Source organism: Rhinatrema bivittatum, chromosome 4 (assembly GCF_901001135.1).
Source record: "Rhinatrema bivittatum chromosome 4, aRhiBiv1.1, whole genome shotgun sequence".
Taxonomy (NCBI): Eukaryota; Metazoa; Chordata; class Amphibia; order Gymnophiona; family Rhinatrematidae; genus Rhinatrema; species Rhinatrema bivittatum.
This window is the reverse complement of record NC_042618.1, coordinates 248,301,641-248,318,625: the sequence shown is the minus strand read 5'-3', so window position 1 is coordinate 248,318,625 and position 16,985 is coordinate 248,301,641. Positions and strand designations below refer to the sequence as shown.

The 16,985-nt window shown below is 43.5% G+C and overlaps 1 protein-coding gene across 3 annotated transcripts in view; it reads left to right on the top strand.

Annotated features, from left to right (window-relative positions):
* TMTC1 (transmembrane O-mannosyltransferase targeting cadherins 1) overlaps positions 1-16,985 on the top strand; it is a 717,359-nt gene that overhangs the window by 52,038 nt on the left and 648,336 nt on the right. For all 3 annotated transcript variants that reach the window (XR_003856434.1, XM_029599999.1, XM_029599998.1), the window contains exon 5: positions 15,606-15,797. Coding sequence is in view for 2 of the 3 variants with exons in the window: in XM_029599999.1 (XP_029455859.1) it covers positions 15,606-15,797 (192 nt within the window). In the remaining variant the exon portion in view is untranslated. The remainder of the gene's footprint in view (positions 1-15,605; positions 15,798-16,985) is intronic.

Genomic DNA, 16,985 nt, shown 5'->3' with positions numbered 1-16,985 from the left:
GCTGCCACAGTGTTCGTAACCCTGCCGTCCTCCAACCAGCTACTGGTGAAAAATGGGCATTATTGTGAATTGGTAAAAATAAGGATACCTCGCTCTTCATTCCCAATCTCTTCTGGAGATGTCTCCAGGTATGTAGGAGAGGGTGTAAGAAAATGTTCCCCATGATACCTCTGGGCACTCTTTAGGAGAGTGAATCAAACTCAGCGGAGAATGTGGTTTAGAAGTTTCTTCCATGAGCCAAAAAACATCATATTTGAATTCATTGCCTATAAGTTCCCCTAGGAAACGCATATGACACGCTAAATTGTATAGAAAAAAATTTGGAGCATCTATTCCACCCTCTTCTTTAGGTCTCATTAACCTATGGTAGGCTATTTTCAGTTGTTTACTTCTCCACAGGAAATGAATAAACATGGCCCTAAGTCACGCTAAATCTTGGCAAGAGAGCCAAGAAGGGAGCATTTGAAGTCTGTATAGTAGCTTCGGTAAGAGAATCATTTTTAAAAGAGCATTTCTCCCCAGCATTGAGATTGGAAGATTCAAGTCTTCAATTGATGCTGAAAGGCCCTCTAATAAATCCTTGAAATTACACTCATATAGAAGGGTGAGATCCTTAGGGATCCATTCCCAACAATTTAAGTTTGTGGGGGGGCCCATCTGAAAGGAAAATCCCCATTCGAGTACAATGTACTCGAACATTCAAAAAGAAACTCAAGACCTGGCTCTTTACAAAAGCCTACACTTAAAGGTCTAGCTCAGAACCACGTCCCAGAACTTGAATCATTCTCGCTTTTATAATCATATCAAACAACTCCTAATTTTTATCCTTGATCTCACAATTCCAAATCATTAAATATTTGAGCATGCTACACCAATACCTCTTAATCCAGATGTAACCTCAGTTTTTGAAGTCTTCACTCCTAAAGAAATAACCGCCAGTTCTTATTTACTTAACCCTATTCTGTAGACGTAAACTTTTCATGAAGACTGTAATCTGTAAGCATCTGTATTTATTATAAGAATTTGTATTTACTATTTATATTTATTATTTAGCTATTAACATTGTTCTGTTACCACTTGGTACTATTTCTCTCCTTTACCTCAAACTCTAAGTTCCTACTAAGTTAGCCATGTTATTTATACCCAATCGTTGGATGTAATTGTATATTTGTTTAATTGTTCAATCTGTTTGATGTAATTTTCTGTTCCTTGTTCTGTGTAAACCGAAGTGGTATGCACTAGTGCATGAACTCCGGTATATAAAAGCCTTTAAATAAATAATAAATAAATTCTAATTATCTTTTAAGGCAGTATGTATAGGAAGAGCCTCAGGTTTGTCAAAATTTATCGTTAAGCCAGCAAAGGTTTGAGAAGTAGTGAAAAACCCCATAATCAAAGAAATAGCTTGCAGAACATTGGCAAGAAATAACAAAATATCATCTGCAAAGAGGCACATTTTCAATTCCCTAGTACCCACTTTTATTCCTCGAAGATCTGCACAGGGTAAGGACAAACAATAATGGGGACATCCCTGCCAAGTTCTACCCCATCTACTTGGATTTTAGCAAAGCTTTTGATATGATCCTGCACAGGAGCTGGTGAATAAAATGAGAAGCTTAGGAGTGAGTGCAGAGGTGGTGGCCTGGATTGCAAACTGGTTGATGGACAGAAGACAATGTGTGATGGTAAATGGAACTTACTCTGAAGAGAAAGCAGTGTTAAACGGAGTGCCTCAAGGATCAGTGTTGGGACCGGTCCTGTTCAATATCTTTGTGAGTGACATTGCGGATGGGATAGAAGGTAATGTTTGTCTTTTTGCAGATGACACTAAGATCTGCAACAGAGTGGACACGCTAGAAGGAGTGGAGAGAATGAGACTGGATTTAAGGAAGCTGGAATAGTAGTTGAAGATATGGCAGCTGAGATTCAATGCCAAGAAGTGCAGAGTCATGCATATGGGGTGTGGAAATCCAAAAGAACTGTATTTGATGGGAGGTGAAGGGCTGATGTGCACGGAGCAGGAGAGAGACCTTGGGGTGATAATGTCTAACGATCTGAAGTCGGCGAAACAATGTGACAAGGTGATAGCTAAAGCCAGAAGAATGCTGGGCTGCATAGAGAGAGGAATATCAAGTAAGGAAAGGGAAGTGATTATCCCCTTGTACAGGTCCTGGGTGAGGCCTCACCTGGAGTACTGTGCTCAGTTCTGAAGAGTCTATCTCCGAATAGACAGAGTCAGGATGGAGGCGGTCCAGAGAAGGGGGACCAAAAAGGTGGAGGGTCTTCATCAAATGACTTATGAGGAGAGATTGAATAATCTAAATATGTATATCCTGGAGGAAAGGAGGAGCAGAGGTGATATACTGACTTTCAGATACTTGAAAGGTTTTAATGATCCAAAGACCATGACAAACCTTTTCCGTTGGAAAAAAATCAGCAGAACCAGGGGTCACGATTTGAAGCTCCAGGGAGGAAGACTCAGAACCAATGTCAGGAAGTATTTCTTCACGGAGAGGGTGGTGGATGCCTGGAATGCCCTTCTGGAGGAAGTGGTGGAGACCAAAACTGTGAAGGATTTCAAAGGGGCGTGGGATAAATACTGTGGATCCATAAAGTCTAGAGGATGTGAATGAAGAGAAGAAGCATGGGGGTGGCTTGCAGGAATAACAGCTACTACCTGGAGATTAATACCCTTATTCATTAAACATACTCACTGTTAATGCGACTCCAACATTGCTCAATGCTTCAATGGCAAGAGGAAATGTGGAAAAAAGGATTTGCATTCACAAAAAAGTGGGGGAGTAGCTTGCTTGTTGCTGTGGTTACTACCCCAAACCAAATAAGACTGATACTTCTCTTTCAAAGCATATCCAGCATAGCTCTCTGCTTCAACAGCAGGGGGAAAGAGAAAAAGAGGATTTATATTCAGGCAACAACCAACAAGGACTGAATTGCACAGGCTGGGTAAACAAGCTTGGGAGTAGCTTGCTTATTGCGGCAGTTACTACCCCTAACCAATTAAGCTAGCTACTTCACTTAGATGCAGCTCCAGCACTGCTCTCTACATCAATGGCAGAGGTGGAAGGTAACTAGAACCAAAAAGTTACTAATAAGGGCCAAGAGTAACAGATAAGTATGAGAAAAAAAAAAGTGTGAAAGCTTGCTGGGTGGACTGGATGGGCCGTTTGGTCGTCTTCTGCTGTCATTTCTATGTTTCTTTGAGAGAATTCATCCGAAAGGGAACCATTCACTAATGTGCGTGCCTTCGGGTTTGTATAGAGCAATCTTATCCAAGTGAGAAAAGGTCCTCCAATCCGTATTTTTCTAATACCCAGAACACATAGGACCAATTTACTTTGTCAAATGCCTTTTTCCATATCTAGGCTTAAGATAATTCCTTGGGCACTGTCTTCCTTTGTTTCATGCAAGACAGCCAGCAGTTTGAGGACATTAACACCACCATACCTTCCGGTCACAAAGCCTGTCTGATTATCTCCTACTAAGGGCAATGCTATGCTGCCTAATCTGGCAGACAGTATAGAGACTAGCAACTTGGCATTTATATTTAGTAAAGAAATAGGTCTATGAGACGCTGGGTTTACCAGATTTCTCCCCTTTTTTGGTAGGACTTTGATAACAGCTTGATTTAAATTCTCAGAAAAGAACCCATGAAGCAAGGCATGATTAAACATATCCTTGATGGGTTTGAGAATCTGAAACTTGAGAATTTTGAAAAATTCAAAACCAAACCCATCTGGTCCTGCTGCTTTACCCAATTTCAGCCTGGTAATAGCCCAGAAAACTTCCTCCTCAGAGATAGGCTGGTGTAGCCGACTTGCCATGGTATCTGAGATAGTTGGGAGTGATAAATCTTGAAAAAAAACCATCCCTTGCATTCGTATTGGTACTTACCGCTTCACATAAGGTTTTATAGTATGATCGGAAAATCTCTAAAATCTGCCCAGTATCTGTGAACGAACCTTCATTAACATTCTGCAAACCAGTAATATATGCCTTCTTATGCACCCCTTTCACCAAGTTTGCCATTAATCTACCCCCTGGTTTTCAAATTTAAAGAGTTGAAATTTAAAAAAGTTTAGAGAACAGACAGCTTTGAGATGTAACATGATCTAGTGCTTCTTTGGTGTCCGTGTATGCCTTCCTGAGTTCGGCTGACATGGCTGATATGTGTATCTGTTTACGAGTTTTTAAAAGATTAGTAAGATGTAAAATCTCAGCATTGTGAATATTATTTCGCCGAGCCACATAGGCAATAATTTCACCCCGCATACAGCTTTGTCTGCCTCCCATACCAATGTGGGAGCCCCATTCGCTATGGCATTCAATTGATAATATTTCCTTTGTCTTGCAGAAATTTACAAAATTATGCATTTTTTTTTTAATTAGACGGGCATTCATATGCCAGACGAGACTTTCCCAGCCCACCACCCAACTTTAATGCCAGGAAAACAGGGGTGTGATCTGAAATGGTATTAATCCCAATAGAGACATTCAATACTTTTGGAAACAATGTTTCTGAAACTAGAATATACGGTAATCTATTCTGGAGTAGTTTTGGTGAGGATTAGAAAAGAATATAAAATCCTTCTCGGGGTATTCTCCAAATATCTATTATAGCTAACTCCTTCAAAAGTAAATTTACCCCTCTCTTATTCTCCTGAGTGGGAGCAACATTAGGCGACTTGCAATCCTCTTTAGTATCCACCACTCCATTGAGGTCACCCTGCAGAATTAAATTATAGTCAGGATAGCCTAAGATAATAGTAATCAGCGAGGTAAAAAATTCAGATGAATAAACATTGGGGGCATATATATTGCCAATGAGACATTTAACTCCAAATAAGGACCCTTCAGTATCCCTCGTAACACTATCCACCATAAAAAGGAGGTCCTTATGAATCAGGTTATCCACATCACGTTGTCTACGAGAATAAGAAAAGTGATATATTCCCCAACCCAGTCACGTTTAAGCTTTGAATGCTCTATATCAGACAGGTGTGTTTCCTGTAAGCATGCAATCTGCACTCTCTCTTTTGAGCATATTAGGCAATTTGGTACGTTTGATCGGTGAATGTATTCCATCCACATTTAAGGTGGCAATTTTCACATGGCCGTCATTCATCTTCCCATCCTAGTTGTACCCCAATTAGTTCCATTCGGAACAGATAATAGGACCACATAAATAGGAGCTCTCACCCGCAGCTAGGCACGAGAAACCTAGAGGGAAAAACCACCATACACAATAGCATTTATAATTCAACCAAGCATATTTTTTACTCCCAATTTTCCACAATACCAACATGAACTCCACCAAATCTACGGTCACTCATCTCCCCAACCGACTCATACCACACTCATAAAACCAAACACAACACAATCCCCCTTTTTTCAGCCATATGAGACAGAGAGAAACTATTCCCAATATCATGGCCCCAAGGAACCACCACACTCCAGCCAGCATCTTCACTTCTTCCTGCACTGGAGATGGCACCTGGTATGGACCCCTTGCTTGATCACATTCGATTATTTTTTTTTTTCCTCATCAAGAAACATAACTATCTCCACATTATATGAAACAAATGGCTGCGCTTAATGGAGGGACAAAACAGGATATGACCAATATACTTGAAATCAGAATCCTTGATGTCCATACTCCTCCTGGTCCCTCAGAACAAAGCTGAATATAAAATAAAATATGATTATAGAGATCAATATCAATGTAAGAGTCAATCTCTCCATCTGAAAAGAGAAACAAAGAAGTCCACCAAATCGGCATGCAGGCCTCTGTATAAGGCACAGGGAAAAAATAAATAAAAATAAAATGGCAAACAGAAAATGAGCATGAGAAAGTCACAGATTCCTACCATGGAACTGTTAGGATGTACAGCAGTATGACCAGGTCCTCGTTATATAGTTACTGCTTGGAATGAAAAGAGGAAATGCAAGGTAATAACGAGTGGGAGAGAGAAAAAGACAGTGCGCTACAACTTCCAGCAGCAGACACCATTATGCTGCAATAGTCTAAAGAACCATTACTGGCCTCTCGCCTGCATTATGGCAAACTGTTCATTAAACATTAAACTTGCTCCTTATTGTTCAAAAACAAGATCTTCTCATCATGTTGAATCCTCAGTTTGGCAGAGTAAAGAACAGTAAAGCGGATCCCTCGCTTGTGTAGCTCTGCGCAAGTTGGAGATAGTTATTTTCTCTGCGCTGCGACCTGCACCGAAAAAAAAATAAAAAATGGAATAGTAGAATCCTCGCGCCTTCATATTCCAGTGAGCCTTTAGAACGAAACATGCTCATTATTTTGGTTTTATGCACCCAACTGAGCAAGCAAGCCATTGCAGGCCATGGGCGATTGAGATTTTCCTTTGCCAACCCCATCTGATATGCCCGTTCACTTATAATAGGGAGGCCTTCGTATCAATTCCCAATTGAGCTGGTAACCAGGATTCAAGAAAGGAATAAAGCACAGCATCCTTCATGGTTTCAGGTAGACCAGTCACTTTAATGATATTCATTCTATTACGATTTTCTGGATCTTCTGATCGTTCAAGTAAATTATCATTTTCTTTCTGTAATAATGCTACTTGAGCATACACCTGAGTGGCATGGTCTTCCCTGGCCGAGATTCTTTGTTCAACTTAATTTAATCTTCGCACGTGAGTCTCTAGACATTCCTTGATTTCGTCAGTGGTAGATTGTATTTTCGACAATTGATCTTCTAAAGCCACAGACAGACTTTTGGAGATATTAAGTATCATTTCCTCAGATATCAGCATTACCATTTTGTCTGGTGCAGCACTCAAGGACGGCGACACCATGTTGTAGTTCATTTAACCGATTGTTCTCGAGTAGTTCTTGTAGTTTTTCCGTTTATAACACGTTTCTTCATAATCCCAAGAGAGTCCATCCAACAGCATAAAGAATCTCCTGAGGTAAACCAGCTTTTGAGATGGGAAACGTAAGTAATACTGGTTTCAAAGCAGAGGAGTTCACTGATCACCTGCGTCTACGTAGGCAGCCTTCATAACCGGAAGTCCTTGTGCAAGCATTCTAAGCATATATACATAAATGCATATTTTTGTGCACCCATTTTGAGAGAGGCTTTTACGTTCGGTACCTAGCTGCTCTTTCTTTTGTGTGTCTAGCTGGACACATGCCTATACCTGACTGAGTGCAATACAACCATGGCATCGACAGCGAAGGACTCTAAGCGTTTATCTATTTGTGCTGCATGCCACATCAGGGCAATACAGCCAGAGCTTTCTTCAAGCCTGTGTCGGCCTTGCCTAGATGCTCATGGGTATTTACCACCTCCTTGTTGATGACTGTGGTCCATCTCCTCTGTCTGAGGATGTAGGACCGGGGGTGACAAGATGCAGGTGTCCCCTCCTTCGGTTGATCCATGGGCTGAGTTGTTAGGAGAAACTCGCGCTCAGGGTATCAAATTTGGGCCCCTGGGGCCTGGAATGGGCCCATCCTCCTTTTCCTGGGTGGAATTCTTCCAGGGATTGCAGACATTTCTACAAGGGCAATCTTCAGATTTGACTTTACCTACTAGTTTAGGTCTGTGGGCTCAGAGTGCCTGCCACCAAGGTCGGGCGCTGTGGCTCATTGTGGCCTGGTAAGATTTGAATGCAGGTGGATCAAGATGACACCAATAATGGTGGATGCTCTCCTGGTGCAGAAGGGGAGATTCCCCCAGATTTGGAGCCGCATAGAACTCTTCTCTGTTTCTTTCATTAGAGATGAGTTGCTGAGCTTGATCTCTCAGACTTTGAAGACACTCTGGGGTACATTTTAAAAGACAGCACACGCGTACTTTTGTTTGCGCATCAGGCGCAAACAAAAGTATGCTGGATTTTAAAAGATACGCGTGTAGCCGCGCGTATCTTATAAAATCCGGGGTCGGCGCGCGTGCAAGGGGGTACACATTTGTGGAACTTGCGCGCGCTGCCCGTTCCCTCCGAGGCCGCTCCGAAATCAGAGCGGCCTCGGAGGGAACTTTCCTTCCACCCCCCCCCACACCTTCCCCTCTCTTCCCCTACCTAACCTACCCCCCCGGCCCTATCTAGACCCCCCCCTACCTTTATCCGAAAAGTTACCACTGCCTCTGGGCAGTAGTAACTTGCGCGTGCCAGCGCGGCAGGCCCCGACACAGGCCACTGTGTTGGGGCACTTGGCCACGCCCCCGAACATGCCCCCGACCGCCCCTTTTTGTAAGCCTCGGGACTTATGTGCATCCCGGGGCTTGTGCGCGCCACCGAGCCTATGCAAAATAGGCTCAGTGCGCGCAGGGGGGTTTTAAAAGGGTTACGCGCGTAACCCTTTTAAAATCCGGCCCTCTGAGTGGCTGGGACTGACTCTGAGGATGCAGAAGAAGGACCCCTTTTTGGTCACCCTAAGCAAGGCCTCTTGTTTCTTTCTCCTCCTGGATGTGATTCAAGAGTTGATTGATCTGGAATGAAGTGCGCCAGAAGAGTCCTTTAAAGGAGGGTACACCTTGGTGAGTTTATACCTGTTGGATCCGCAGGCCAAAGAGCAGTTGCGTTTGCCTAAGGTGGATGCTTTGGAATATTCTGTCACAAAATGAACCACCATTCCAGTAGAGGGGGGTGCGGCTCTGAAAGATGCTCAGAATAGAAGAATTGAGGCTATCCTAAAGCAAGCCTTTGAGCCAGTGGTGATGAATTTACAAATTGCTTCTTGTTGCCTTGGTAGCTCGGGCTACCTTGTGTCTTTCTCAGGCATCTGCCAGCACCGCTTCCGATAATGAGCTTATGGTAGAGCTAGAATGCTCCCTTCTTAGCTGATATGGGCTGTAACATGGTTTGCACAGCTGCCAGAGGAGCTCCTTCTGTGATGCGGCTAGACGACAGCTGTGGCTGCGCAACTGGTCAGCAGATAGTATTTCAAAGTCCAATCTTATCAAGCTGCCTGCCCTACAAGAATTTGCGTTTATTTGGCAGTGAATTGGAGAAAATGGGGAGAAACTCATGGCCCTCACTTACCAGAGAATAAGAAGCCGTTTTCCCAGATTTTTCGGGTGAGTGGCCACTCTCGAGGTTACTGGCGTTTTTGGCCTTATAGGGGAATTCTTCCCAGAAATACCATCCCTATCGTAGATCTCAGTCCTTTTGCCACTGAGGGCCTCAAAAGGATGCGGGCTTCGGTAGTGGAGCACCTCGATCTGCTCAACGATGATTTGTGGGCTCACCTGTTAGGTAGCTGCCTATCTTGCTTTTATTGCAGGTGGCTCCAGATTACTTCGGATCCATGGGTCCTTGAAGTACTTTGAGATGGGTATGTTCTAGAATTTCTTTGCATTCCGCCAGATGCCTTTATGATATCTCCATGCAACGCCCCTCAGAAGAGGGTAGAAGTGGAAGCTACATTACAAGGATGTTGGACTTGAAAGTGGTGATTCCTGAATCACAGCAAAATATGGGCTGTTCAATTAATTTTTGATCTCAAGGGTGTCAATCATTTACGAGTCACGCATTTCAGAATGGAAATGGTGCAATCTGTCATAATGGCAGATCAGCTGTGTAGCTGTGGAAGGGAAATTTATCAGGTATATTTAGTTTCAACAATTGCAGAAACATTTTGGACAGTATCATTGCCATGCTAAAAATTGAATACCAGTCCCTGAAGAAGTCCTAATAAAGGGTGAAACAGAGATTTTTGTTGGACAGTGGCGAGGACAGTGGATAGTGTGATGGGATAGCACAGGTCTTTGGACACTGCGACAGGATAACAGAAGAAGAGAAGACTATCTTGAAATTGTTTGGAATAGTTATGCCTTAGATTTGGTGAGTCGAATTGTATATGTATGAAAAAGACATAACAATAAAAAATTGCATGCATTTTTAATGATGTAGATGGCTGATATGTATGATCTGTCTAGATAAGGTTTCATGTATTTATATGAATAAACATTGTTGTATTTAATATTATATTTTCTCTATGTGGTCATTATAATGGCAGATCAAGCAGGGAAATACCTTGCATTTCTGGATCAGATGGAGGCATATCTGCATATTCCCATTCATCAGGAACATCAATGGTTCTTTCAATTTGCCATTCTGGATGGTCATTACCAGTTTCAGGCCTTGCCTTTCGGACTGGCCATGGTGCCTAGGACCTTTTTCAAAGTCATAGTGGTAGTGATGGCCCTACGCAAAGATGGTGTTCTAGTTCACCGCTATCGGTGGACTTGTTGATTCGGGCCAAGAGCGTGGAAGAGAGTTTTCACGCTTCTTGCAAGGTGGTTTCGTTACTACATGAGCTAGGCTGGGTGATGAATTTGGTCAACAACAATTTACAGATGATTCAGATTCTCGATTTGATGCAAAGCAGAGCAGAGCTTTTCTGCTGGAGCCTTGAATCCAAAGGTTGATGGCTCAAGTTCAATCCTCGATGAACACTGTTCACCTGCCCATGTGGTCTTATCTGCAGGTCCTAGGATTGATGGCCACCGCTTTGAAAGTACTTATGCAATGTCTTCATTGCGTGTGGCTTTCCCACTGGAAGCTGCAGGTTTAGAACTATGCAGTGAGCCTGCTCCTACCATTTGGAGGGGAGGTTTCAGTTGAACTGGTGGTTTCAGGCGGATCATCTCAGGAAGGGTGTTTCTCTGTAGTGAACAATGGAGGGATGAAGGAGACACATCTAATGTTAAGAAGTGAGAACTGAAACTGAGGAAATGTGAAAAAAAAAAAAAAGAAAAAAAAGAAAAGTTCTACTCATTGGTTTATTAGGAATAGGAAATGCTCCTTTTTGTTGATTAGTAGAGCTTCTGCCTTTAAATACGAAGATCACTGGTTCTAGTCCCAGCATGGAGATATTACTGTGTCTTGCACATATACATTATGGGGTAGATTTTAAAAGGAACACATGCTTCCCGGCACACGCACATATACGCCCAATTTTATAACAGTTATAAAATCCAGGGTCGGTGCGCGCAAGGGGGTGCACAATTATGCACCTTGGGGTAGATTTTAAAAAAAAGCGTGATCGCGTACTTTTGTTTGCACAGCAGGCGCAAACAAAAGTATGCTGGATTTTATAAGATACGCGCGTATCCTCTAAAATCCTGGATCGGTGCACGCAAGGCTGCCGATTTTGGGCAGCCGGGGCGCGCCGAGCCGCGCAGCCTGCCTCCGTTCCCTCCGAGGCCGCTCCGAAATCGGAGCGGCCTCGGAGGGAACTCTCTTTCGCCCTCCCCTCACCATCCCCTCCCTTCCCCTACCTAACCCACCCCCCCCGGCCCTATCTAAACCCCCCGTACCTTTATCCATGGATTTATGCCTCCCGGAGGGAGATGTAAATCCACGCGCGCCAGCGGGCTGCTTGTGTGCCGAGACCCGACCCGGGGGCGGTTCTGGAGGGCGCGGCCACGCCCCCGGAACGCCCCGGCCCGAAACCACGCCGCGTCCCGCCCCCAAAACGCAGCGTCGTTCGGCCCCGCCCCGCCCCCTTCCAAAAACCCGGGACCTACACGCGTTCCGGGGTTCTGCGCGCGCTGGCGGCCTATGGAAAATAGGCACGCCGGCGCGTAAGGCCCTGCTCGCGTAAATCCGGGCGGATTTACGCGAGCAGGGCTTTTAAAATCCGCCCGCTTGTGCGTGCCGAGCTGCGCTGGTTTCCTCCCCTCCCAGGGAACTTCCCTGTCCCCTAGCCTGACCTTCCCACCCCTTCCCCTAACCTTCCCCCCCCAGCCCTACTCTAACCCCCTCGATCTTTATTTTACCTTTTGTGCCTGTCTCCAGGCAGGCGCAAGTTGCACGCACCGGCTGATTGCTGGCATACGATCTCTGACACAGCGGAAAATGGCCGCTGTGCCAGGAGCCGCTGACCCCGCCCCAGGACTTACATGCGTCCAGGGCTTTATGCGCGCCGCTGGGCCTTTTGAAATTAGGCCCGGTGCGCATAACCCCTTGAAAATATGCCCCTATCTGTATCTGATTGGAGTTTGAGGAAAGTTTTTTGCACAATTGAATGACTGTACTTGCTGTTGAAAAACCTATAACCAGTGCCTGAGGATCTGGGGCCATGTCTGTACTGGTTTAAATTTATCCAGATGCTGGAGGTGTGCTGACTTGTAGAAACCATCTGTGTTTTGTTTCCCTTAAGAAAAGGTAGAGTTTTTCAAAATTAAAATTTGCTGAATTGTATCATATACTCTAAGAAACAAATTATAACATGGAAAAATGTATAGACCTGCATGAGAAAGTTATTACAAATATAATGGGCATGATGAACAGATATACAAAATGGAGAAGAAATGTTGAATTTATCATTTATATTACATTTTTTGATTATTTCTGTGACTTTTTTTTTTTTTTTTTGGAGAAGCCTCACATTCTTACTAGCTTTACTTCATTCCCTCTCCCTACCTGTTAAAACAAACAAACAAAAACAACACAAAACACATTGAGGCTGGGTAGTAAGTTCTTTCACAGAGATGGGTCACTCATTCTTCCTGCAGGACTGGCAGGTCATAAGCTACCATATTTCTTCGGTGTTTGGTCCATGACTCTTGTGCCTTCCTGTGGATTCAATCTGTTTTTGCACAGGAGAAAATGCCTTTTAAACTATTTATTCTCTGAGGTTTTTCCAGAAGCTGTGATCCAGAAACCTGCAGTGGTTTGGCTTTCTTCCCCATTGCTTTTCATTTGGTGTACAGTGGATGTGCTGTTACTGCAATGCCTTTACGCAGAATTTTTGACGTCTTTCAGTTAGGCTTTATTTCAGTGCCTTGATAGGGAGACAGCGCTAACATATGGGATGGAGGATTTCATGTGTTGAATTTCAAAGCAGGGGAGAAATGGCTGATGATGAAATACAGGCTAACCTGTCTCATATTGTAGGCCAGGTGTCTTATTCATAAGCTTTTAGTTCCAGAGCTGATTGCTTTAATATATAAACTTTATATAATTCTGTCTCTTAAAGGGGATGAACTGCTGGTGCAACATAACATCTGTAATGTAGTTTTTTTTTATTGCTGAATAGTTGTTCGGGCTGTGGGCTGTAGAAGTATATACTGGTTAGTATCTACCCTGGGGTTGAGGAGTAGCCTGAAACAGCAGGCTGAGAACTAGGGAAGCCAACGTTCAAATCCCGTTTCTCCCACCGACACTTATTGTGATGGTAGTTTAGCCATTTCATCTTCCTATGCCTCAGGTACAAGCTTAGGGGGATAATTTACTCAGTACCACAGCTCAGAAAGCCGCACGATATTTCACCTCCCTAATGGTAAAATACCGTGGGATAAAACGCCCCAAAAGCTGTGTGATAGCGGATCCTATCACACGGGGCCATCATTGTAAAGGGCCATAATTGCCCAATCCAACAAAAACGTGAAAAACCCTGCTTGGGGGTCTTATGAGACCCTGCCCCCCTCCCTCCCACCACCTCTAGAAGCTGCTCCTTTACATTTAATGTAAAAATAAAAAAGAGAAAAAGTTGTGCAGTGATGGTCTCCCTTTTGAGCATTTAGGACACCCTCCCATGTCTGCCCAAAAAAATGGAGGTGGCTGATGGCATTGCTACTTATGCCCCTATCATGGCTGCCACAATGTTTTGGCATATGGTGCAGGGCCTGGAGTCTAGAGGGCGCTTCGGGCTCCACTAGACCACCAGGGAGACTTTAGGTAGGACTGGGAGGAGTCTGGCTGGGGAGGGAGGGACAGGGGTTTAGTTGCCAGGGGAGCCTAAATGCCTAAAGGGATGGGGTTGGAATGGGGGACGGCCATTGTAGCACATCTTTTTGTCTTTATTTTTTACTTTTAATTTGCAGGGGCCACCTCTAAAGAAGGCGGGGGTCTCACAGGACTGCTGGCAGGGTTTTTCACATGCTGGAGTGGGGGTTGATCAGGTTGCTATGACCCTTTAAATGGAAGCCCCAGGACCACATTAGTGACACAGTGATCCTGGGGAAAGTTAGCTAGAACTCCCAAATTGTAATTAATTTTCAGTCGAACAATACAGCTTGTGATTTTTCAGGCAAGCTGCATTATTTGATTTACCGAAAGTAGCCTAGTAAGAAGTTGCTTTGCATACTTTTACAAAACAGCTCATTACCATTTGGTATGTTTGGGGTAAAATAACAGTAAACTAATGCTACACTAATGCATCAAGAGTTAAAATGTTCTCAGACAGTTAAAATGTGCGCTCAGCACAGGCTGAACACATTTTAATGTGTATGGCATTGGATGTAGGTCTGGTTGCAGAGGGAAGAGAACTGAGTCTAAGGCAGGGGGATGGGAGCAGGAGAAGGAGACAGACATGGGGGAGAGCCAGAGAGAGGGAGATACAGGAGCAGGAGAGAGAGAGTCAGAGATGGAACTGCATTACATGGCTGTGCCTCAACCCTCAAGCACTCTTGTTTCCCCCTGGCACGAATGTTTGGCCGTTGTTGTGTGCATGAGGGTTGGTTCACAATCCCGGGCATGTTTCTTTGTAGGGTGGCCATGGTGAAGTCTTTTCTATTAGACCCCAGGGAATAGAGAAATGTTTGCCTTTATGTCCTTGGGTTTCATAGTCAAAGTATGGCTGCATTTGCTTTGAATATATATTGTTTTTTTGTTTTTATTATCAGGGCTGTCTGTACAGACAGAATCAGTGCTGGAAACTTTACTCCATCTTTGATCAGGAATAAAATCTCCAGCTACGAAAATATGAGTTAAGCCAGCACACCTCTCTGCACTGGGAGTAATGCCTTCATTTGCATGGGATTTCCATGCGAGGGTACTAAGCAGGGGACACAGTTCTACACGCACATTTTATGTGTGCAAAATTCCTTGCTGCATTGGCAGTAAGGTATGAGTGCACAACTACAGGTAAAACTGCGTTCTGCTAAATACAACTTTATTGCATCGACCTGTAAGATTGTAAACCATTCTAGGACAGGGATATACCTACTGTATGATTTGTAACTTCCCTTGAGCTTGGATTTGGAATCAAAACTATACCTTTCCTCCTCTTATTCCTCCTCTACTAAGCAAACGCCTACCACACTGCTCATTTGAGGAGGAGGAGGAAATAGTCATTTAGCAGTCTATATTCAAAAGCTATTTAGACTGATAATATAATAGTTATCTGTCTAATTGGCTTACCTGGCTATATTTAGCCCTTATCTGTCTGAATTCTAGTTAAAAATAGTTGACTAGAATTTAGCTGGATAAGAAGGGGGTGTTCCATGGGCAGGCAAGAGGCGTTCCGAAGAGAACGGAGTGAGCCGTGTAAGTTCAGGGGCTAACTCTGATATTCTGATATTCAGAGTTAGCCGTTTAACTTATCTGGCTAACGCTGGTTGGGGCTGTAGGGCTCTCCTACTGTTAGCCAGTTAGGCCTAACTGACTAACTTTTAAGATAGCCGGGTATATTCAGCGGTGAAACTGGCTAACTGTTTATCTGGCTAACTAACCGAGCTGCACAGTAGCTAAAAATGGACCCCTTAAGGTCACTTTTCACAAGGGAGTTCAAATATTTCTTCTGTGAAAGAGAAAAATGCAACAAAAAGGAACTCATCTTTAAAGATACTTGGTTTGATTTGTGATGTGCTGTATATTTAGAAGCAACAGAGAAACTCGTGAGAGGATGACGTGGCAGCCTGGTTCTCTGCAGATTCACGAGCCTCACAGAGAGAATGGCAAGCACCGTTTTCCTAGCAAGGGAACATGGAACTCATGCCACCCCTCGTTGGCCGAAGGACAACACAGTGACAGCCTTTCGGTATCCGATAAAGCCATGTGGACCGCTTTGAGGTATGGTTTCATGTTGTATTTCAGGATCCTTGCACATGTGTGTGGATTGTGATTGTAAAAAGTTTCTTCCTTCACCTTTTTTACATTCTGCAGTTTTTCCTGCAACTTCCGGGTTAAAATGTACTCGAGGAAACAGAATCATGCTACTTATTACAATTTAGGAAGAAATCCCTTTTTATAACCTAATTTAAAAAGTCAGCAAACTTTTTTTTCCACCTCTTGTTTTTAGTGTCTATCCAGTCATCAGAATGTAAGTGCACAATTCACCTGCTGTTCCTTCTCACTTTCCTAGTGTTTCCAGTTTGACCAAAGTGTGTTTGTTTTCACCCAGCTATTCATTGTGGACCCTCTGTTTGTACTGGCATAATGTTTCAACAATATATAGGCAAGAGAGGACTGGGTAGATGACTGCTTTGGTTCGCTTCCTCTCTTGTTCACTGAACTGAATGGTGGTGTTTGTTATCTCTGTGGAGTTCTGGGATCAGACAGGAGACTGTTGCCTGTAGAAGCACATGCAGCAGAGGAATAATGTCTGTGATCCTGACTTTACTGCCCAGCCACTTGAAATACCCCTTTCTGGTTAATCAATCAGAGGGTTTGTGCTGACAAACAGCTGTGATCGTATTGAAATTAGGAGTGATTTATTTCTGTGTCACTTTTTTTGTCCTTGAAAAGCATAACACACAGAAAGTAAGTTATTTATACTTCAAGATTATCTTCACTGTTAAAAACCAGAGGATTTATTGGAATTAATTTCTCTTACTGATGCAATGTAAGTTTAGTGATCAAGTTTTTATCTTTTTAAATTAAATATTGTTGTGTATTATAGGAATGTCTGTAATATGTTCATGATCTTGTTTTAGTTATGCTTTCTGAGCTAGCCCAGCACTGTGTTTCACTGCCTGCTGTTGGGAGATATATAGCGTGTGAAGTAGTTACCAATAAGTTCAAGCTCCACAGAGGGAATGCTGAATTGTCAAAAGAGCGGATGATCTATTCTGGGAGAAGAGTCGGGGCCCATAATTTTTAATAGAAAATCTCGCAATGAAAACACCTCAGACGGTCTTCAGGGTGAAGCGTGCTCCCAGCATTTTGGGCAGCCCCCTTTTTATTGTAAAATCATTACATAGCATTGCATCGGATACATACGTCACATATTTACTGCTACAATATTTCCACAGAAATGTT